General features: G+C 42.2%; 1 protein-coding gene across 3 annotated transcripts; it reads right to left on the bottom strand.

Annotated features, from left to right (window-relative positions):
• Positions 1-12020: 12020 nt before the first annotated feature.
• On the bottom strand, positions 12021-18726 carry LOC147441376 (putative methyltransferase PMT23). Of its 3 annotated transcripts, none has more exons than XM_086483027.1 (9): positions 18570-18726; positions 16879-17821; positions 16605-16754; positions 16127-16397; positions 15833-15943; positions 15108-15282; positions 13701-13970; positions 13407-13601; positions 12021-12710 (listed from the first exon to the last, which is right to left on the bottom strand). In XM_086483027.1, the coding sequence occupies exons 2-9, from the start codon at positions 17794-17796 to the stop codon at positions 12503-12505; spliced, it is 2298 nt and encodes a 765-aa protein (XP_086339153.1). In that variant the 5' UTR covers positions 17797-17821; positions 18570-18726; the 3' UTR covers positions 12021-12502. The 3 variants fall into 3 exon arrangements, with proteins under 3 accessions (XP_086339153.1, XP_086339155.1, XP_086339156.1); XM_086483029.1 differs by lacking the exon at positions 18570-18726 and adding an exon at positions 18331-18538; XM_086483030.1 differs by lacking the exon at positions 18570-18726 and adding an exon at positions 18131-18272.
• Between the last annotated feature and the right edge of the window lie 5055 nt (positions 18727-23781).

Here is a 23781-nt window from a genome sequence, read left to right as displayed (position 1 = left end):
GTACATAATTTCTCACCATGAATGCATCCAAGGAAGGGATTGGTATTCTTCAAGAAGTAATCTCTTGGATCACGCCTAGGTACACTCATGGTTTCTTGGAATACAAAAACTTCTCACCCTTTTCTCTACTAGGTGTAAATCTTGGGCGTCAGAAACATTCACCATAAAATACCAAAGCTTAGGCACCAAACAATCATGCGCAAAACCCCCTATGATGATAGAAATGCATGCCATAGAGAAAGCTTAAGCAACCTTTGTCCCCATCGAAAGAGAGAGCATCTGTCTTCATTCACCCGCATACATATTCCTTGTTACGGAAACCTTAATCTATACCATTGGATCTTTCATCAAAACAACCTTTGCATTAACAATCATATGTGGCAATTTGTGTCACATAGAGAGACCCTTCCTTTCGATCACGAAACCACGAGTTGCAAAAAGTAGATGTGTTCCATGACATGTGCAACCCTACCTCAATAAACATTGAACAACTCAAGTTCTTATTGTTGATTCCCTTTTGAAGAGCTAGGATTTCTTTAATCTCTAGCTGCTCCGGTCTCTGCTTTCGTCGTCGTTGTCATTGCCAGCATATCCAATATATATATCCCTGCGATCATCATGCTCTTTGTGAAATCTTCAATCACCATCCCTATGGCTACGATCGCTTCTATATTCATTGCCTCTGTCATGGTCTCTTAGTCTTTCGTACGTCTCTCATCTTGATCATGTCTAGTGCGAAGGCGAATAATAGGAGAAAGAGGATGGGTTGGCACTTGTGGCTTCAGGAACAACAGCGGCACGCAAGGCTGCTAGTGAGTGTCCGGCAGGCAGATGGTAGTTGAGAGTAGGAGGCAACATACGAGGGGAGCTATAGAGAGATCGAGTCTCGTGGGTGATGGTGGAGCAGTTAAGGTTGCACTTGAGCCGGCAGCAATTGTGGGGTGTAAGGTTGGCAAGCAAGAGAGGTTTGTTAGTGGGGCTGGATACACTAAAGAGCCAGGCGGCAAAGGTGGGTAACAGGCGGATCGAGGGTGCAAGGGTGTGTCAGAGCAGTTGCAGCATGGAAAGTAGGTTGCGATATCCTTCATCATCTCTTTTGCTTCTTCTACGATTCACTACAAGAGGTTGTGTGCTCTTGTGACGCTTTTAGCGACGAAAATACACTCCGTTTTTATAACTCCCGGCGTCACTAAGAGCATTGCTATTAGCGTCGATACGGGGACGTCGCTATATGCATCGCTATGGTAGTCGCTATAAGCGTCGCTATATAGTGACGGCTATAGCGACGCTGCAGGGCCATCAATAGCGACGCTGCAGAGCCTAATATAGCGACGGTCATAGTGACGCCCGAGATGAAAAAATTTTGGTGGCAGGGCATTCATATTGAATGTTTCATTTGTCTATTTACCTTTGAAAAAAAGTGCAAAGGTAAATATAGACCCAAAATAGTCACCCACAAGACAATATAATCATTAACTCCATCATCCATAGTACGTATTGTTTGGAAAATAAAGATACAAAAATGACAAGCGTGAATTGATGAAAGTAAATCAATGACAATTGTATACAGCAGCAAAATCACTTGATTGTTAATCATTGCAAATGTAATAGTTACAAACCATTGTCATTATTTAAAAAATATACATGGTTTTCAAAAAGACGTATAAAAGCCGTCTCATGATACATAATCCATGACAAAAAGAAACTAACGCTATCTAGCTATGGCTAAACTGACGTCATCTAATAAGACGTCTCATCGCGTCGAAGCGCCGTATCTATCGGATTCTGCAAAAAAAAAAACAATAAGATAGCTTTTTGTAAGTATAAACATATAGTGACGTTTATAAAACAATACAATAAATAGAAAAGAATAATCCCTAATACTAACCATGCCGCCGCGAGAAGTCAAGATGTCTATAAGGGCGTTTAAGCCCTTCTTGCCTGCGTACTCACGCTCGTACGGTGTGGGTTCACGTCCTGTAAACGACCACTGTCAAAACATACAAAGAATCCATTATGTTAAAATTTCAAATCCCATAAACCCCAAACTATCAAGCATAGATGCGAAAACACTTACAAAATCGGCCTCAAATGATGTCCACCCGCCGCTCCCTAAGTGGTGCGAGCTCCCTGCCTCTACTCGCGCTCTGGCTGCCTCCTTTTGTTGCTTCCACTTGTCGGGATTCTCGCGCGCTTCTTTCTTCGCATGCTTCCACTTGTATTGACTGTCGTATTCACTTTTATTATCATCTCTACCATCACCACTGCTTCTATAGGCCGGTTCAGACTAGGCGGCAGAAGAGAGATGCGCAGGGGTGTCAAGGCTCCATGTCAAAATCTGGTTCGTCATAGTTGAGGCAGTCTTCCTCCGAGCCCTCCACCCGCCCCCCCAAGAAGAGTTGATGGCCTCTCTGAACGTCTTTTGGTTTTTTGTTGTTCCTCCTCCAAGATCGTTCACACTAGGCGGTGACAGATTTGCACAGAGCTGTTTCTTCCATCAGTTCAGTTTGAACCCAGCCTATGTTTTTTCTCTTCTTTCAACTTAGCCAATTGCGTTGATCCCTTCTTTTTTAGGCCTATTCTTTATTGGCACTGCCTTTCGGCAGAAAGGAAGTATGTATGTCAAGGGAGTTTCAACCCGTGTACAACGGAGCACCCTTCAAATTTTGGAAGGTATGTTCTATTTTTCTCCTCTTTAATCTATAGTCTCTCTTCTTCTGGTCTCGTTTTCTCTCTCTCTCTCTCTCTCTCTCTCTCTCTCTCTCTCTCTCTCTCTCATATAAATGATAGGCAATGCCAACGTTTGTCTGTAGATGCCTTGTTGCCCTTGCTTCATTGACTCCCTCCAACAACAAACCTCTTTCTCCATTGTCTCAAACGTTCTTAATAAGGTGCCCCACACTGGAGGAGGTAAGATGTTAGAAACGATTAAGTTGATTTGTGATGTATCAACGAGTCACGTACATGTGTTTTCAAAGGGGAGAGGCGGGGAGCATAGATTTTGAGGTGCAACTAGCTGAGAGTGGAGGGGGTAACTTGAAAATCGTTACCCCTCCTCGTGTGGATGCCCCTAACACAATCCTGCTAACAAGGGAACAAAGCCAAAGGCCATACTTTCAAATAGGAATAAGTAAGCAAGAGTGAAAGTAGTGACTGTTTATGTGTGTGTGTGTTGGTTGATAGAAAGGAAGGTCCAAAAGTTAAAGAGTTTGCATAGAATCAATTAATTTTACATCACACTTATAATGCTTATTTTATATAGCGGGATTTTGCTGTTGAGGAAGAATCAATGTCGATTCTCATCTTCCTCAGCATATACTACCTTCTCTATCACGCAAGATGATCCAAACTCTCTCACAACCAATGGACATCACCCAACGGCATTGTTTGAGACCTTTTTTGGAGGGAATCTATGGTCCCGGATTGTTCTTGATCTTGGATGTTTGAACCATTTGGGAGAGAAAATATGGGTTGGACAAGGTTTGACCTCATGACCTCTCATTATGAAGAGAATGCCATACCCCTATGCAAACGTGTGCAATTTGTTATGCAAGAGAAATGGTAGCATTATATTGAGTAGTTTCTACACGCCGGTGATCCAAGTTCACATCGAGTTCACTTTGGGGTTACGCCGAGTTCACACCACCAAAATGTAGTGCACATAGCTTGCAGAGTTCACATGTAGTTCACATCTTGTTTACATGCAAGCTCTCAAAAAAATCACATTTGTCCATGTTTATACAGAGCTTGTTGCGATCTTCACCCACACGCGACATTATTTTTCAACCATAGATCCCTTCTAAAATTGTGGTGTCATTTGGTAATGAGGCCACCGGGGCTTAATTCATTTTAATTGTAAAACATTGAAATAGATTATAATGTGCTCTTGCTTGGAATTGACAACATAGAGTCTCTCTACATTTGTTTGTCCCTCTCCATACAATGGATCGTCTCTCTCTCTCTCTCTCTCTCTCTCTCTCTCTCTCTCTCTCTCTCTCTCTCTCGCGGGTGTGTGTGTGGGTGTAAGGACATGGGTCCTATGGGCAAGGCCATCGGCACGGCTAGACAATGTGTACGTTAGGGGGAGGCTATAAGATAGCACAGTTGGGTGGAGACTAGCACACGCATTACCACCGCCTTTTCACTGGTATCGAGCTATTTTTGGAGAAGAGGAAAAGCGGGTTGCATGTGCATGCGATGCGCTGCTTCTCTCCCACGTTCCGCAGACAACAACGTCTCCGCTCTGCATGGAATTGACAACATAGAGTCTCTCTACATTTGTTTGTCCCTCTCCATACAATGGATTATCTCTCTCTCTCTCTCTCTCTCTCTCTCTCTCTCTCTCTCTCTCTCTCTCTCTCTCTCTCTCCCCTTCTCGGGTGTGTGTGTGTGGGTATAAGGACATGGGTCCTATGGGCAAGGCTATCGGCACGGCCGAATAGTGTGTATACTAGGGGGAGGCTATAAGATAGCACGGTTAGGTGGAGACTAGAACACGCATTACCACCACTCTTTCACTGGTATCCGAACTATTTTTGGAAAAGAGTAAAAGCAGGTTGCATGTGCATGCGACGCGCTGCTTCCCTCCCACGTTTCGCAAACAGTGACGTCTCCGCTGTGTAGCAAAAGAAGACATGCGTGCTTTCCTGTGTGTAGCGTGTGGACAGACAGCGACAGCCGACTGCGGCCGCCCATCTACGCCCTCCACAGTAGGGACATGTGACGTGCTGCTTCTCTCCCACGTTCAGTAGACAACGACGTCTCCGTTGTGCAACAAAAGAAGATAGACACACTTTCCTGTGTGCAATGCGTGGATAGAAAGCGACAGCCCCCGCCCATCTACGCCCTCCACAACGGGCAACTAAGACGGGTGACCAAGGCAAACTCAACAGGCAACTCGACGGCACCGAGACTCCGAAGGCTTTCGTTGGCACTGTTGACTACGTGCGTAGGAAGGCCGGCTTAGCCCTTGCATGAAAGAGGGTTGAACCCACCCCATGAGGGTAAAAGGCCAACACTTTAACATCAAGCTATTGACCCTTACTGTGTATAACAAGGAAAGATAACATACTTGTTTTGAAAGGAAAACTAAAAGCAAAGGGAAAGCTTCAAACTTCAAGGAAGTAGCTTCACCCTTCCTTTTCACTTCTTGGAGGAAGGCAAGTTTTCCTCCAAAAATTCTTTTTTCCTCAAAGAGGTATCTTCACAGTGAACAAAAGCCTTCACAAAAACGACGGGTTTTTATAAAGAATCAACAAAGGTGTTCTTACAACAAATGACACGTGAAGCATTCCAACTCCCGCAAGGCGAGGTTCGCATGCAACGCAAATCGTGGAGCATACACAAAGACTTCAATTTCACAAGGTACAATTGACATTTTTTTCTCTCTCTTTGCATTAGTGTTTGTTTACCATGGCCAGTGAGGATATTCTACCTACACACACGTTTTATTTTGAGCACGTAGATCAAAATCAGGTACCACGAGTGCGGTTGACACTAATATGCATAATGACGATGATCTAGGAGATCATGGCCTTGTAGATATGGCTGCTTTCAAAACTTTGGAACTCGCCAAAGCGTACTTGAAAGCAACCTCTCTGCACTCAATGCAAATGTTACCAATCTTACAGATTTACTTGTGAAATTTATGAATTCACAGACGACTGAAGGAGCCACAAGTGGCACGGTTCAAGGGAACCAAGCTCGCATGACTCAAGAGTCCAAGAGACAAGTGCTACAGAAGATGTAGAAGGTAGCAATGCATTACTTAAGAATATCACCATTCCTGAGTTTCACGGGGAAGAGCGTGATCGCAACAAGGATGCAGTCAATACGTTCTTACACAAATGGAGTGATATTCATAGATTGAGACACACCCCGGATATAAAGACGGCTTTGGAAACAAGTTTATCTCTTAAAGGCAAGGCTTATAAGTGGTGGATGACATTTCCAATAGATGTCCGTCCTCCGTCTTGGGCTGCGTTTTAAGCTTCTTTCTCCAAAGAGTTTTTGGACTCCAATGAAAAAGATAAGAATTGGTTAGCATGGGATACATGCCGCATGTCTGGCCTCTCTCTCACACAGTACCTTTCAAAGCACCGAGAAATCATATTAAAACTAGAAGGTCTAGATGAATTTCAAAAGATACGGGGTTTTAATAGAGATCTTGACAAAGAATGTCGTCTTCATGTCAAGACCCAACATCCGAAAACTTTGGAAGAAGCCATCAGTCATGCCCACAGATATGATGACGACCAAGAGAGGAAAGGAAATGTTCCCTACACTAACAATAATTTTGTTAAGAGCAATGTGCCTAAGCCAATGGCGAGGTAGATCTCCCACACGTTCCAAGAGGAATAAGAGACAATCTACCTCTCCACGCCCACAAGAGGCTAAGAATCCTAAGCACTCATGAGATACTCCACGTGGGTCTCTCAGCACTGCTGATTTTGAGCGTGCGAAGAAACACAATTTGTGTTTTAGATGTCTTTCGAACCAACATAACAAGAAAGATTGTCCTCTTTTGCAAGGCAAAGAAAAGGCCATGCACACGGTGCAACTCCTCACATTAGATTCATCTCCTAAATATTGTGTTGTAGAGGTTCTTCATATGGAAGAAAAGCACAAGTGTTGTGTGCCTGCTTCAATGTGGCAGCCCACCTTTGGCCCCCATGATTTGATTTGCATGTATGGCACTATTAACGGACAACGTGTTTGTATTGTAGTGGATGATGGTGCAACTCATAACTTCTTGAACTATAAGCTAATCAAGAAATTGAAGCTTACACAGACTCCTTGCTCTCACAAGTATGTGGTGGAGCATATGTCTGGGAATGATAAAGAAGTATGGGACATGGTAGTTCAAGGGGTTGAGCTTATTGTTCAAGATCATACGATGACCCTTGACTTCCAAGTTATGAACATGGACCGTGCTGATATAGTTTTAGGACGGGAGTGGCTGCATGGTTTAGGAAACGCATTGCACACTAGTTATGAACACAAGTCCTTATCTTTTATGGCCAATGGTAAACATGTGCTTTTGCTTGGTGAGAAAAATATACCATCTGCACCTCTTATATGTACATCCGAGCTTTCTATTTTGCAGAAAGCAGATTTAATAGATGAAGTCTTTTTGTGTTACTGCTTGTCTCCAAGTCTTGTGAATTCTCAAGAGCAAAGTGCAGTGAATTCTAGTAATGGTATGCAAAGTGCAATGAATTCTACTAACAAACAAAGTGTTAACAAATCTAACAAGCAAAGTGCTCTCAATTTTAATTCTATAGAGCAACGTGCAACTGTTGTAAAACAAACATTACAAGAATTACAAGATTCTCCATCCTAGCATAACTCTAGTTTACTTTCTCCTTTTGCACGGCGAAAGCTAACTCACTTACTCACGGAGTATAGTGATGTGTTCTCAAGTGATTTACCACCAGGTTTACCCCCTACACGTGATGCGCAGCATGGCATAGATGTCTTGCTAAGCACTAAACCGGTCAGTAAACCACCTTATTATATGAGTGCTAAAGAAGCCAAGGAGGTTGAGAGTGAGTTGGCTGACTACCTCGCTCATGGTTTCATAAGACCTAGCACTTCGTCTTGGGCATCACCAATTCTATTGGTAAAAAAGAAAGATGGTATTATGCTCATGTGCGTAGATTATCGTGGATTGAATGCGATAACCATCAAGAACAAGTATCCTCTACCTCGAGTGTATGAGTTGTTTGATCAACTCCATGAGGCAAGATACTATACAAATATAGATCTTCGTTCAGGATACCACCAAGTGCGTATCCTACTGCAAGATATCCCCAAAACTGCCTTTAGAACACGGTTCGGGCATTTTGAATTTTTGGTTATGCCTTTTGACCTAACCAATGCTCCAGCTACATTTATGACACTCATGGATAGTGTCTTACGTCCCTATCTTGGAAAATTTGTTGTGGTTTTCCTTGATGACATTCTCATTTACAGTAAGACTGAAGATGAACACATAGAACACTTACCATTAGTGTTTGAACAACTACGAGCTCACGCGTTGTATGCCAAGCAAAGCAAGTGTGATTTCTTTAAAACAGAGATACATTACCTCGGTCATGTGATCTCTTATTCTGGCATGAAGATGGACACTGACAAGGTCACTGCCATTCTTCGATGACCACATCCCAACACGGTTAAGGAGCTTCAAATATTTTTAGGCATGGCTGGATTTTATCGACAGTATATCCGTGACTATGCCAAAATCATTGTTCCTATGACGGGTCAACTTAAAGAAAAAGGTAAGACCTTTTCTTGGGAAGACGCTCAAAAACGCAGTTTCGAACAGCTCAAGGTAGCTAAAGCCACTGCTCCCATCCTAGCAATCGTTGATCCACTTAAGCCGTTTGTGGTAGAGACTGATGCTAGTGATAAAGCAATTGGTGCGATACTTCTCCAGGAGGGAAGACCTATAGCCTTTGAAAGTAAAAAGTTAGATAAAGCTCAACAGAATTATTCTGTTTGTGAGAGAGAGCTCTATGCCATAATTCACGCTTTACGAAAGTGGTGACACTATTTATATGGTGCCGAGTTTAAAGTAGTTTTTGACCATAAGAGTATCAAATGGTTTACTACTCAAACAAAATTGAAGGGCCGTAAAGCTAGATGGGCAAAAATCCTTCAAGATTATGATTGTAAGCTACGATATTGCAAGGGACGATATAATGTAGTAGCGGATACACTAAGTCGGATGCGTCAGATTAATTCACTTGCTTTCACGGAACTAAAGAGTGGATTTTTGGAGTCATTACGTGGCAAGTGTGCACAAGATCAATCATATGCTAAAGTGTGGAGTGCAGTTTTAAAAAGGGATCCCTCACACTCACATGTCTCTGAACAGCCAGATCAACATGTCTTTGCACGCGCAGATAAAAACTCCAACACACAGAGCTCCACCCCTACTCAAGAAGAGCTTAAGCGATGGAAGAATTTTTCCATTGATGATGGCTACTTACTCCACAAGGGTAGAGTATGTGTGCCAAAGGACTCAGACACTAGGCGCTAAATCTTATTTGAGTGTCACGATAGTCCAAGTGCTGGTCATTCAGGTATTCGTAAGACGTATGCCTTAGTTCGACGATAAATTTATTGGTTGGGCTTACATCATGATGTTCAAGAGTACATACTAAACTGCCATCAGTGCCAAGTTAATAAGGCAAAGCGCCTCAAGGTAGGTGGCCTTTTACATCCTTTAGAGATTCCACAGGTAAGTGGGAGAGTATCTCTATGGATTTTGTAGTAGGACTACCTACCACAAATCGTGGCCATGATGCGATTTGGATAATTGTAGACTGTCTCACAAAGATGGGTCGCTTCATTTCCGCTAAGACTACGGTTAAGGCACCAGAATTAGCACGGATTTTTGTAGAGCATATATATAAACTCTACGGTCTTCCAGCTAGTATCATTAGTGACAGAGATCGAAAGTTCGATAATCACTTCTGGAGAGCTGTGTTCCAAAAGTTGGAAACTAAACTTAATCTAAGTACGACATATCATCCAGAAACGGATGGTCAAACAGAAAGAGTTAATCAAGTGCTAGAGGATATGCTACAAGCGTACGTTAGCAAGAAGCAAACCAATCGGGAAGACTACTTACCTATGTTGGAATTTGCTTATAATACTTCAAAGCATGTGACTACAGGGTTTAGTCAATTTATGCTTTTGTATGGATTTCAACCTAGACCACCCGTTACGGTGGGGTTGGCTAAAAAGAAGATACAGCAAGCGAAGGATTTTCTCCAAGACCATTTTGATATGCTTTGAGTTGCTCGACAAAATGTTAAGCAAGCTCAAGATTGATATAAGAAGTACGCAGATGAGCATCGTCGTCTGGCTACTTTCGAAGAAGGAGACAAGGTTTGCCTCAGTTTCGGAGCATTCAGAAAGTCTAAAGACGGGAAAAGTTGCTAAATTTTCACCACTCTATTGTGGACCGTTTACCATTCTCAAACGTATAGATCAAGTGCCTATAAGTTAGCTCTCCCAGAGCACTCACGAGTTCATCATGTTTTTCATGTTAGCCGTTTACGAAAACAGCTAGGACAGAATGATAATGTCATTGACGCAGGTGTGTTAGTTGACTTTATCGAACCACCAAGCATTCCTCATGAGCCCGAAAAGATTTTGGATTCTCATGAGCTTCGCACCAGACATCATGTCAGACGACAGGTGTTGGTAAAATGGTTAGATAGACCTGAAGAAGGTTCTACATGAGAGAATGTCTCCGCACTTAAGAAACGTTTTCCTGCGTTCGTTTTCAAGGACGAAACGATTCTCCAAGGGGAGGGGGGGGGGGGGTAATGTAAGAACATGGGTCCTATGGGCAAGGCCACCGGCACGGCCGGACAGTGTGTACGCTATGGGGAGGCTATAAGATAGCACGGTTAGGTGGAGATTAGCACACGCATTACCACAGCCCTTTCAGTGGGTGTGGGTGTATGCGCTAAGAAAAAGAGGAAAATTGTATAACCTTTCTATCACCCAAGTGTGGTAGATTGGTTATGCCATTTCCCTCTTGAATAACAGGTCTTGAGCTCAACTCTCCTTGTTGGCTAGATCTTCAAGGTCTCTTGGGATAATTTCCTACGACGTTAAAACTTTCTTCTCGGGTGTGTGTGTGGGTATGTGTGTGTGTGTGTGTGTGTGTGTGTGTGTGCACGCGCTTATGAAAAGAGGAAAATGGTATAACCTTTGTATCACCCAAGTGTGGTAAATTGGTTATGCCATTTCCCTCTTTAATAACAGGTCTTGAGCTCAACTCTCCTCGTCAGCTAGATATTTAAGGTCTCTTGGGATAGTTTCCTACGACGTAAAAACTCTCTTCTTCTTCTTCACACACACACACGCATTGGACATCATCTCTTGGAGTGCGATGGGACTCTAGCTTGTTTAGGGCTTTGCAGAAATGTGTTATTGCTAAAAAAATGCTTTTGTTTGGTTTGTGTGCCAAAAGTTAGGCAAAATGTGCCTAACTTCTCTAGGATATCAATGAGTTTTGTGCACAAGATTGCAGGAGGAGCTTCTTATCTTGATGGATTACCAAATGTGCCTAACATGAAAATGGCAAGGAAGCTATGGGTTGTTTCAACATATCTATCTGACATAGGGGAGCTGCCCTTTCCGAGAAAGGAGAAACCTGGAGGGATGATGCAAAAGGTAGGTAAGGGGTTGGGAGTATATTTGAGGCATCTAAGAAAGTAATGGAATTTCTTTAATGTGGAGCAAGTAGGGGAGATAAGTAGGTAGTCCATCAGACATATTTGTTGATAAAAGGGCAATGGTGATCTATTGAGAGGTTGGTGCACTATTTCAAGAAAGTTCTCCTCCTCCTCCAACTATACTCACTTGAGATTTTTCCTATGCTTTGATTCTTGAGGTTGGTGCAGGCAAACTATACAGTACTGATGGACCGGTTGTGATGCGTTACTTTAAATATATTGATTGTAATTATGAGTTGGATGGCATGCCTCCAAGCCTGTGAGAGATGGAGAATTGGGGAGAGAGAGAGAGAGGCCAAAGTGACCTATGAGACCAAAAAGTTGAAATTGGTGAGCCTGCTACAATGTACAGAAAGTACAAAGAACTGAAAAACTGAAACTGGAACAAAATGGAGAGGGGGGGGGGGGGGGGGGGGGGGGGGGGGCCCACACAATACCGACCGTGAAGTCCAACCACCTGATTTCCGTATTCCTAGACTCTGAGTCAGTGCATGATTCAAGGCATGAATTCCATGAACTTGATTATCCAATCGGAGGAGAGAGGTAGTTGCATGCATAAGCCCACAAGTAAGAAACCAACCTTTCTCACTCTCTCACAGTAAGCAAGAGTGCATAAGGGGGTTGCTTCATCAAGTACACAAGACAGACGACGAGTACTCAAAGCAAACCCTTTTACAAAGGGAAAAGAGTACAATGTCTTCTGGCCACTTGACATAACCATTACAATTGTGTGAACAAGAACATATAAACAACACTCCAATGTACATTTGAATCATCGTCACAAAACTTGAAAAAAATGAATATGCAAATGAATAGACAAACTTCCAAAGTGACAATGATACAACAGGCCTTCAAGTATCTTGAGCTATACCTTTCCCCAACAACTCAGCTTTCACACACACTAAGCCTTGTTAGTGTTTGTCTAACCAGCTTTTTCCTCTGTAAATTTGAAAAGAAACAAAACAATATATGTCACTACTCTTTTGAGACCACAGCTTCCTCCTCAGATAAATACAGCATATACCAGACCGGTGAAAAAGAATGGTGTTGTGCAGAGTTCCTCTCCTTTGTACCAGGCCCATAACATCTGGCAAGACTCCCTCCTGGTAAACATAAGAGGAAGAACGATGCTAGGACTACAACTGGCGAGCAAACCCATCTCCACAAAAGCAATTGTTCTTAACGCCCGTTGCTATCTTTCAAACTTGCCTCTAAAACATTCACATCGTGCACACTATTGCACCTCAGAATGTTGCTTCCGGTCGCCATCGTGTTTTTTGAACTGCCAATAACCCCTCCTCATTTTTTATGTAGGTCATCCTTACTTCCCAGTTCAGTGACTTCAGAAGAGCCTCTATCTCTTTCACGTTGTTAATCTTCTCCCGAAAGATCACCCAACCATCTGGCCTTAGAAGTCGATCAATTTCCACTATCACAGCCTTGACACTACATCTGTACATGATTGAGAACGTTCAGCTCAGATGATACAAAAAAAAAACTTGACTCGTAATAGCAAAATACACCAATAAAACATTGATGATGTAATGAGAATACAAGTAGATAACTAGACATAACGAGGGACAAAAGACGGTGTCCAGAATTGACATGCATGTATGCCTTTGTAAGCTGAGAAATAGACTACTAGAATATGTAGGTGAGCATGAAATCTGAAACATCTTACTCCAACTTTTGAATGGAAGGTCAAAAAGAAAACATTAACAGACTTCATAGACATTGTTGCATCAAATGTCAACACACACACACACACAAATATATGTATATGTATATATATAGATACATATGTATATATACACATACATATGTACAGATATATAAGTATACATATGTATGTATAGATATATATAGGAAGTACAATAGATAAACAGAAAACAGAAACACGCTCAACTAATATACACTTGCATGATGTAGAGAGATCTAATTGTGTCTACCAACAAACTAACAACTGCTGCATACGACCACACCTTTATCAGGAAATCAACAAAACATACACATGCAACTTTGACTCTGCTATCAACAAGGACAAACAAATCAGCAACAACTTCCCATCTGACATAAGTGCTAAAGTTTAAATAAACCTTACAAAATAAAAAACCTAAATTTTCAACCACATACACTTTAATTTCATACCTTTTCTTGAGCCTGTCCAATAAATGGTCCGAGTGAAGAAGATCATAAGTCCTTGGATACGAGCTAAATGACTCACACCAATCATGATAAATTCCGAACAGGCCTCGGTCAAAAATAATCGGTAAAGTATCAGCAGCATCAAATGGTACTACATTTATCACCCATACAGGCTGTGATGCTAAAGCGGCGGCAAAACTGGGAGAAATCATGGAAGAAAACAACACATATGTTACAAGGCATGAAGGCAAGCAAACCCCAAACACAATGTGATACAAAGGTTTGAGCATCCGTTACCCTCCGTAGACAGCCTTCATGTCCATCACATTCCTAATCTTGCTCCAGTCTATACCAAGACCATGAAGATACGACTTATCAACGACACGTTCCCAATGCTCTGTGTCAGACCGAAAATCAGCTGCTGCTGGCTTGCCATACACTCCTTTTTCACTGGCCAACCAGGTTGGAGCTGTTGTAAGACGCAAAGGCCATTCTGTAGGCCATTCAATGCCACGGGCATCTTCGTCAGAGGGCAATTTGTGAATGCAGGCAGTCATTGGAATGTACCTGGAGATCCAATGAGCTTTGAGCCTTCAAAAATAGAGTGCGACCACACAGTAGATGCATCCATACCCACAGCAAAACATTTGAGATATTTAACAAAGTAATTAGTACCCTTGAGATTGCACAAGGTGAGTTCGAAAGATACACTAAATGTACAAAGCCGACATTACATTGTTCAAAAAACATCTGATCTCCTTGTATATCCTGTGCAAATATAGCAAACATAATACGCAGATACCTATGTAGGTGTCAACAAGCTTCCATTGTCTACGCAACTACAATCGTCTGCATAATAGACATCTACAAATGCCAATTATAAGCATACACATCATACACAAACAGTCGTACATGACTGTAGATCGGCATCCACAAGACAATACAGAAATCAGCACCGTCATGAATAGCGATGACCAAATTCTAAGACATCTCATAGAATAAATTTACGTAATGAGTTTACAACTAAGTTTCAATACATGCTCCGTGCACAAGCATGCATCAGCACAACTAAATTTTTACCTGTATATAAAACTATGTTCAATAAAAATAGTCTACCACCAAAGGGTAACTGATCGGACATGAGCCTCACAAAAGATAAAAAGAACTAGCACAAAGTCATGTAGTTGGCTACTCACAGAACAACTTCACAACATGACCTTAAAGCTGTCTACAATACAATTGAAAACATAAACCTAAATGAATCAAGAAGATTCCAAGTACCGTTTAAAAACAAAATTGTAACTTATCAATGCATGGTATGATCCCCACTGGCATAGCAGTGCCCTTTAGTGGGTAGCATCAGTATCAGTATAATCTCCAATAGACAAAAACACATGCACGCATACATTAATGCAAAGGTGTGCATAGTGAGTTTCTGTCATGGCTCTAGAGATGCAGGTCAGATTCTCGGCAACAATCAAGCCTGACACCTATTAAAGCACGGGTTAGAAGGAATAATTAGTACAGTATCAACTGGCCACAACTGAAACAAAAACTCACGATATGGCTATAAACAAGCAATATGTCTGTTGGCAAGTTTAAAGGCCAGCTAAATTCCTAGAAATTACTGACAGTACAAACATCCTGCCTAACCATCAAGCTGCCCTGAGTAATAGGAATATAGGCTATGAGAGTTGATATTACCATGCTGCATCTGGTTTATCATCTGAATCACAAAGAGGAGGAGAACTTTGCTTCCGAGTCTCATAGCAAAAGTTTGTTGTAGGTTTATGAAAAATGGCGACTCCAACACCTGTAGATGAGTCTGTAGTCCTAGCCACCAACTCCCAGCATATTGCTGCTGTTAAGGCTACCATATCTGCAACCAGAGCATCAGTAAAAGAACCTGTAAGCTTATAACCTATTCATACAACATTTGCCCACACTGTCCTAGACATTTCCTACCAAAAGCACAACCCTGGATAAAAGTGTACAAAGGGTTCATAGAGTTACACGTCTCAACATACACATAGATTTGATGGTAGTTCTCAGGAGTTAGAAGGAATACATTAAAAACATCCGGTCATGTTTCTAGTTAGACATAAATGTAATCCACCAATGACATCAATATGATTTAAAACCTCTTCTCTTCACTTATACGCTTGCACTCAATATAATTGCAAACAAGGAAAGATGGATGCTAGCTGATGAAATCAGCCTACAGAAGCCTGCAGACATAAATGGCTCCGCAAGCAAGCACAGCCTTAGAACTTGGAAAGCCGAACAAAATATTCTTGTAATCGAGTCTGTGACAATTAGATGTCAACATCATGCATTGACAATACTCCGATTCTTGAAAAGTGACAGTAACTCACTAGTTGTCAATGAAATAAGGATTACTATCCATGGAAGAATATAAAGAATGCTACCTTTCCAAATAGCCACATCCTCAGCACCCTTCCAATACACAGGTGTTGCAGACCAAATGAAATATCCACCTGGCCTAAGCACTCGATTAAGCTCAAGTAAAAGTTTGCCACCTGAAAAGGGAAAAGCATACATAAGTTCCCGACGACTTACTTTAGTCAGCATTCCAATACACACAACCAATGTGATGCACATATGGTCCCTTCCTAAAATTAAAAATTTGCCAAAATTGACACCCCAATTGCGCAGTTCGAATAAAAAACTAACAAATGCAAAAGAAATTCAAACACACAAACCATCGATATGCCAAGGCACCCTGCATCGTGCGCAATGGACAGCATCAAATACATTGCTTGGAAACACCAGCCTCTGAGTTCCCATCACTGCTGATATTGCCGGTATTCCACGCTCAAGAGCAAGTTGGATCTGTGCTTCATGCTCATCCTTGGGGGCAAAGGACATGGCAAGAACCTCCTTATCAAACAGATAGCCGCCAAAACTCGCAACGCCACAGCCAACATCCAAAATAACACGTGTGTGATTTCCCAACGCAATATCTGGAAGAGTCTGTTTGGAAAAACCCCCAAAGGTTGAGCACAAACACCCTTTCTGTCTGAACAGCAGTAAAATTTATCCATCCCACTTGCCTCAAGCATTCACTTACTTCAAACTTACAAATAGACGCTCGTGTGGACTTGAACATTCCCACATCATTACTCAGACATAAGCTCAAGGCACTTAATGCTAGAAATTATTATAACCACAGCCTGTTACCTGCTCAATAAACTCAATGTAGTGAACAGCTCCATGCTTGAACTGAGTACCACCTCCAGGAAACATGAGCTTGTCACCTGCTTTTTTCACCCAGTTTTGATCTTTCTTGTACGATACTAGCCCAGGATGAGGAACATTGCTGAACCATACCTATACCGTACAAGATAAGCATCAACACAAGGAAACTAATGCAAAATAGTAACCAACAACAACAAGCCACATCGTTATGCTCCTTCTACACTCTTAAAAGTAGAGGCTGGATTCTGAAGCATACCTCATTTCGACTTTTAGGCCAAGGCACTGGTGAATGGTAGTCTTGAGGAAGGGGAACCAAGCATGTAGGCGGTGAGCTTGGACAATGTCTCTCACGATGTTCATAGTGTTTGGAGCTTGGAAGGTTTTTAATGGCTTCTTTATTATCAAGACAAGGAATATAATCAGCTGCACCCTCAGCATTACAAAGTGACCACTCATCAGAACCTGACTTGTCCTCAGAGCCTGCCTTTTTGGCACCATCCTCCTCATCGTTTGGCGTCTCTTCAGAAGCAACTCCTTCATCTGGATTCTGCTCTTCACCTGCAACGGTCTCTTTCTCTTCTTTAGATTCACTGGCTTGAGTCTCCCAGTTATTGTTTGGGACCTCTTTAGTTTCAATCTGGATCTCAGACTGCGCTGCACCGCTCTCTTCAAGGTCAGATCCCTTTTCCTCTTCTTGCGTACCCTCTTCATCTTTTCCCTTAACTTCTTCATGGTCTCCTTGGACATCAGGTGTAGGCTTCTCAGTATCAGGATCTGCCTCAGGCTCCTTTTTCTCCTCATTATCCACTGTTTCGGGCTCTTTGTTCTCCTCACTATCCACTGTTTCGGGCTCTTTGTTGTCCTCTCCTGTCTCAGACCCATCTTCTGGAGAATCTGATTGTGTGAGAGGGCTCTGCTCAACCTTCTCCTGGGTTTCCTGCTCTACATCACCTGCACTTTCTTCAAATTGTTGAGGTTCACTTTCTTTCTTCTCGTGAACACCCTCTCTCTCAGATACAAGTATTGATTCTCCTCTAGGTACAACTTCATCTCCTGAAGGAGAGCTCAACATCCACATCCCAATCAGGCAAAGTGCCACAAAAACAGCAATGGTGGCCATAACATAGAAGGAGGGCATCTGCTTATCATTGCGAAAGTGTCTACCTGCTGCCATTGTAAGCAGCAAGCAACAGTACCTTCTGAAAAAAAAAAAAAGGAAATAAGATTAAGTTGTGTGTTGTAAATGACGCACAAATGGCAGAAGAAATTGCACAAAGCAAATTTGAAAATTGATAAGACTACTGTATAGTGTGATGCTACGGTCGAGCGCACTGCTGCATTACATAGACTTCAATCAACGCAGATAATCGAACCATACTTATCTCCCCATTGTCAATAATCACAACAAATTAGTGTTCGACTCAACAACACCTAGATGATAGCACATGCTTCACTTCAAAGAACTGGGTATCAGATCAAGCCACTATGATTTGATTGGTCTGCATAACCTTTGGTAACAAGTCACAAGGGTCAACCAGGATCCAGGTGACCATTACTGTTAGCATTTGTCTGCATAATTCTTTGCTCTGTACACAGTTTATCTCTAAGATCCAGATCCAGGCATAACAACCAATCGTGAGTGAAATCATCTTCGAAATCAACAAGCTCTAGCTGTAAGAATAAGTATTTAAACTACTATCAGTCTTACAGGAGCGATGGGAAGCCTCCATTGTAGTACACTCTATTTTGTGTAAGCTTACGGCAAAAATGGCTTGCGCCAGTAAATCCTCATTCATGCAGTACATCGATAAACGCAAAAGAATCAAGGACAACCCTTCGAGAAGAATCGGGCCACACATTGCCCCAAAAAAGGGCTGTGCGAAAGCCCAATTGGCGTGATGCATTGTCATAAACAGAAGAGTAGCGGGAGAGTGGAGAAGGCATTACCTCGAGCTAGAGGAAGATTTGTAGAAGAGAAGATCAAGAGAGAAGCTGAGTCTCCATCGCCCGTTTAAATAGAGGCAACATCAGTGACCTTCTCATATATCTTGGTCCCGCACAGCGCCCACATGCACGCGTTAGCTGTAATGTGGTGGTGTCCATTTCTGTAAGCCCCTAATACCATGTCATTCCGACGACTTAATTTGTATCCCCGATTCTTGATCATAATTTATTTTTGTTCAAAAGTATGTGCTAACGATTTTTAAAAAATCGTGAAATGCGGTATCTCCAGACGACTCCATCCATGTGGCAGTAGTGGAGGAAGGAAAGAGGCGGCAACAGCCCTGACGAGTCGGGCGGATCAGGCGTGGCGGCCAAAGTCGAACCCTTTATACCCTTGCAACATTTCTCGAAAAAGCATCCCCTGTTTTGACAATAGAAGAAGAAGAAGAAGAAGAGAATTTTAACTTCGTAGAAAACTATCTTTAAGTGTTTTAGACAAAGCTATTGGACATTTAGCTCACAAATATGTCTGCATGATTTCAAACAAGGTGAAGAGGCACGAAGGCTTGCTAAGTTAAGGGAGGAATGAGATTTATAGAAAGTAAGTTTAAATGAGTGCTTACAATCACTTGAATTTTTTATTGTGTTTTATATAAAATGATATTATCCATTATACATATATAATCACAAATGGTTTATATATTCAAAAAGGGTCCACTTAAATAATGAGGTGAAAGATGCACATTGCACATTATCATTTGAAAACAAAATAAAATAAAAATAAAAATGTACATTATATTATTCATTACACATACACGAGCTAAATTCACAAGAGTCGGTAGCAAAAACCTCGTATTCCTTCTTCAACCTCTCTCCTCATTCACAAGGGACGTAGGTAGCTCTATAAAGTTTATTTCGTATGATTTTGACGTCCAATGAGTTGTAGTGTAGTGACAGTGTTGTTGAGTACGTAGCTATTGGATTCGATTTAATCACACTGGTCCACATTTCGTGCTAAAAAGTAGACGATAGAACTGCTCTTTTGAGGGGGAGAAGGCTTACTAAATTTTTTGTGGGTCCGGAGAAGTATAATCTCCTTTTGTGCCAATGGACAACCTTCATGATGAAGGCACATTTCTTTTTGAATGTCTTTCATCGGCTCTTGTGAACCCAACCATAATCTCAAATAGTTTATATATAAGAAAGAACTCCACTTAATTAATAAGGTGAAAGGTGCACATTACACATTATTATCTAAAAACAAAATAAAATGAAAAAATATATAAGCAATAAAATCAAAAAACGTATTAAAAACTAAAACAAAAGAATATATTTATGTTGTCATTAAAAAAGATAGATTTGATAAGCATAGAGAATAATAACTCAATTTATGAATTTAATAAAATAAATATTGGTAAAGTCGTTAACTAAAAGAGTATTAAAAAATTTTGAATCAATACTTCACATCGTATATATGGATCGAACTCCTATGGAGACTCTTTAATCCTTTGCTCTTTAGTCTTTTTCAGCATACCAAAAAAAATGAAAACAACTTTGGGAAATAGGATTTGAAAGGAAATGCCTTCTTCTCTTCAATTTTTAAAAGGGACACATGTCAAGCAAACAAATTTGAATGACCTTCATCCATATGGATACTAAGGCCTTTAGCAGGCCAAAAGAAGAATTGGGTGGAATGTAAATAGATTGTCTCTATCTAAGGTAAAGATAAAAGGGTTGTGGAGCATATGGCGAGGCGAAGCAAGTTTTCGAACCCAATTGCAGTTCATAGGCCAACTTTTCCTTGGCCTATACACCCTCATGTTTTTTACCTCAAACTAATGAGAGATTTTATGAATAAAATTTAGTTGGTACCCTCTACAATTGCATACTTGCTCTACTAATTTAAAACCCATTTATTAATGAGATACCTACCAGTATTCCATCCATCCCAACCCTCTCTCTCATCCCACACCCCATATGCACCTCCATTGCTCGGGCCTCACCCTCGTCTTTCCCCTGGCTACTCATCCCCGTCCCTCATCCACCATACCTTCCTCCCTCTCTTCTCTAGTGTAATAGCCTCTCAGCATAGAGTTACGTACATGAGAGACAGAGTCAGTCGACAGTTGTGGACACAAGACATAGAAAGCTCCTAGCACTAAGCTGAGAGAGAGAGAGAGAGAGAGAGAGAGAGAGAGAGAGAGAGAGGAGAAGAAGAAGAAGAGAGTTTTAACGTCGTAGGAAACTATCCCAAGAGACCTTAAAGATCTATCAGGCGAGGAGAGTTGAACTCAAGACCTGTTATTCAAGAGGGAAATGGCATAACCAATCTACCAAACTTGGGTAGAAAGGTTATACCATTTTGAGAGAGAGAGAGAGAGAGAGAGAGAGAGAGAGAGAGAGAGAGAGAGAGAGAGAGAGAGAGAGAGCAACACTGATCTAATGCCTCTCAATTGAACTTCACGAGCGAGCCAGCAAGAGAGAAAGACCAAGGCTTTTGCGGGGGGGGGGGGGGGGGGGGGGGGAGGGGAGAGAGAGAGAGAGAGAGAGAGAGAGAGAGAGAGAGAGAGAGAGAGAGAGAGAGGGTCTCACCTGTCTTCCGCCTTTTCGTGTAGGAAAGAGAGCCGTCCACTGCCTTCCCTCAACTAACTGCTTCATGAGAGATCTAGAGAGAGAAAGAGAAGCAAGAAGCGATGCCTCTACCTTCCATGAATGGAAGTCGGCTCCCGAATGTGTTACAGTAAAGAAGGGCAGCAAGGCCAGCGTTGCAACTTGCTATGCACGTTTCTCTTTGCCTCTCGCTTTGTTGCAATAGGTCGAGCTACACCCACTACCATGCATGTTTCTCTTTGCTTCTCACTTTGTCGCAGTAGAAGGTCGAGCTACGCCCACTGCCATGCACGTTTCTCTTTGCCTCTCACTTTGTTGTAGCAAATCGAGCTCTGCCTCTCTCTCTCTCTCTCTCTCTCTCTCTCTCTCTCTCTCTCTGTGTGTGTGTGTGTGTGTGTGTGTGTGTGTGTGTGTGTGTGTGTGTGTGTGTGTGTGTGTGTGTGGCAAGGGCCCAATGGATGATAGGAGGAAGGGAGTGGCGGAGATGAGAGGGGGATGGGACGATTAGCGATATAGATGATGATGAGTAGGCAGGTGAAAAGAAGGTGGTAGAGAGGACGTGATGGAGGCGGGAGGCACACGTCAAGCAAAGAGGGTATCCAAGGGTAAGAATGAAGGAGTAGGTGGACGAAATCTTTTTTTAGCAATGATTTTTTTTTTGAGAGCGCCAGTAGGTGCGAGTAGAGGCATTTGTGTCTAAAAATAATGAACATTTTCATCTTCAAAACCCACAATACCACCTAAGATCCTAGTTCTATCATCTTCTCTTGAGGGAGAACCAATCTTCCTATGAAAATATGCACAACAAAAATATGCTTTGTAGTTGTTTGCAAGGTTAATGAGGGGTAATTTGGGAATTTTTGGCAAATATGAGGGTAGTGTTGAATTTTTTTGAAATTTGAGGTGTATTTTGGGAATTTCCACAAGTTTCTAGGGTATTTTGGTAATTTTTCTAATTTTTTGAGGTTATGAGACTATTGCAATATTCAAGAAAAACCATTTTCCCAAGCATACACAAATCCCTTTACATAAAATTATAACTTGAAATATTGCTATATTGTGACGTGACGTACACGTCACGTAAGGCTAGAGAGAGAGAATGAGACGTGCTTGTCACGCGTGAGTGAGAGAGAGAGAGAGAGAGAGAGTGTACACGAGTCTGAACCAGAATGAGCGTCCTTTCTCTCAAAGGAGAGCACCTCTTCTTATACTAAAGGGCGGGGTTACATTCCAAGATGGCTAGCATCAAGAACTACCAAGTGTCCTCCCACATTGGTCGGACACACAACCTAAAGGACCCACACACCACACCTCCCCCCTTAGGGAGAAAAAGATGGACATCTTTTACAAATTTGGACTGAGAAGGGACTCAACACAAAGGGATCAACTCCGACGCCTCATCTGGGGGGAGTGATCATACAACAGCTTCGCGGCTAAGGACTGAGCTTTGGGAGTGGACTCGACTAGAGAGAGAACATCATCATGCCGAACACATCAAGGCATGGAACGCGTACGTCTCGCTTATGCAAACATCAGGTCGCTATCCCAATGTAATGGACAAGACGAGGAAGGACCAGGGGCAAACATCAACATAAATTTTTTGCGACATGCATCCCTCTCTATAAGGGGCTCGGTGTGATGATAACGATTATTCAACAAACACTACATTGTGAAATGAGCTAAAGGTAAAAAGACAACCACGAAACACATAAAGAAAAGATGAGCTACAGGGCTACAACTTTACGTCACCGCTATGGAAGCGAAAAGATCGGGCACCTCTGCAACCAAGATGCAGCGATTCCTGTGTCTTTGATCTTGCTAGAACCAAGAACCTTTGTAAACTGGCCACTGTTTTGGTGCAGGACTCTTTTTTGCTTTGACTTGTACTAGGAGATGGAATCATCCAAGGTTTGAGGACATTAATCAAGCTGGTAGCATGATTGACGCAAACTGCTTTGGGCTTGGCTATAGCAGACATGGCCTTCTTGGTGGCTCCCTTTGTGGTCTTCTTCTCTGCAGGATGCAATTGGGGGACTGGAGAAGCTTCTGCAGTAGCCATGGCAATGAGATGAAGCTGGGGGAAGAAGGACTCTGCAAAGAGATGAGGAGCAAACTGATGAAGAGAGGAAGGGCTCAATTTTCTTGTTGTTGCAGTGGCCATGGCCGCAGAGTCTCTCGCTATCACCGCATGGTGAAGAAGCTTTGAACTTGATGTCGTTGAGGAAGACATTATGGGCGCATGATGAGGCTGAGGTGTGGACCAGCCAGGCTGCTCGAAGTATGAGCTGAATGCGGGGCTGCTGATTACGCCCAACGTTGCATGTTGCTGGCTCCACTTCGTTTCAATAGCTTGTGAATTAATGTGGGAAGTTAGAAACCTTGTAAAGAAGCTCGTAGCCATAGAGTCTGTTTCTGTGCACAGTAGCAGAGCAAGCGGACAAATTATAGCGGACTGCCTTCAGCTTTCTTCATGATGACTCGTCGTCGCGAGCAAGAATGTTATGCAGGGCTGTTGCTACAGGGGGCCCAAGGGCAACTAGTTAGGAAGGGCAAGACTGTTGTTGCTCAAGGAAGGCCTCCTAAACTTCTTGATCTGCACTTTATC

The sequence above is a fragment of the Adiantum capillus-veneris genome, chromosome 15, assembly GCF_014529385.1.
Source record: "Adiantum capillus-veneris isolate H3 chromosome 15, ASM1452938v2, whole genome shotgun sequence".
Taxonomy (NCBI): domain Eukaryota; kingdom Viridiplantae; phylum Streptophyta; class Polypodiopsida; order Polypodiales; family Pteridaceae; genus Adiantum; species Adiantum capillus-veneris.
Note: the sequence above shows the minus strand (reverse complement) of the source record. Positions and strands in the feature narration are given on the sequence as shown.

What these genes read in the sequence shown, in the direction of transcription:
- LOC147441376 (XM_086483027.1), bottom strand. Translation starts at nt 17,796, where the DNA reads ATGGCAGCAGGTAGACACTTTCGCAATGATAAGCAGATGCCCTCCTTC. An exon ending in GATAAACCAGATGCAGCATG is followed by an intron (nt 13,971 to 15,107) that starts GTAATATCAACT and finishes TTGGATCTCCAG; the next exon opens with GTACATTCCAATGACTGCCT. An exon ending in ATGAAGGCTGTCTACGGAGG is followed by an intron (nt 13,602 to 13,700) that starts GTAACGGATGCT and finishes GATTTCTCCCAG; the next exon opens with TTTTGCCGCCGCTTTAGCAT.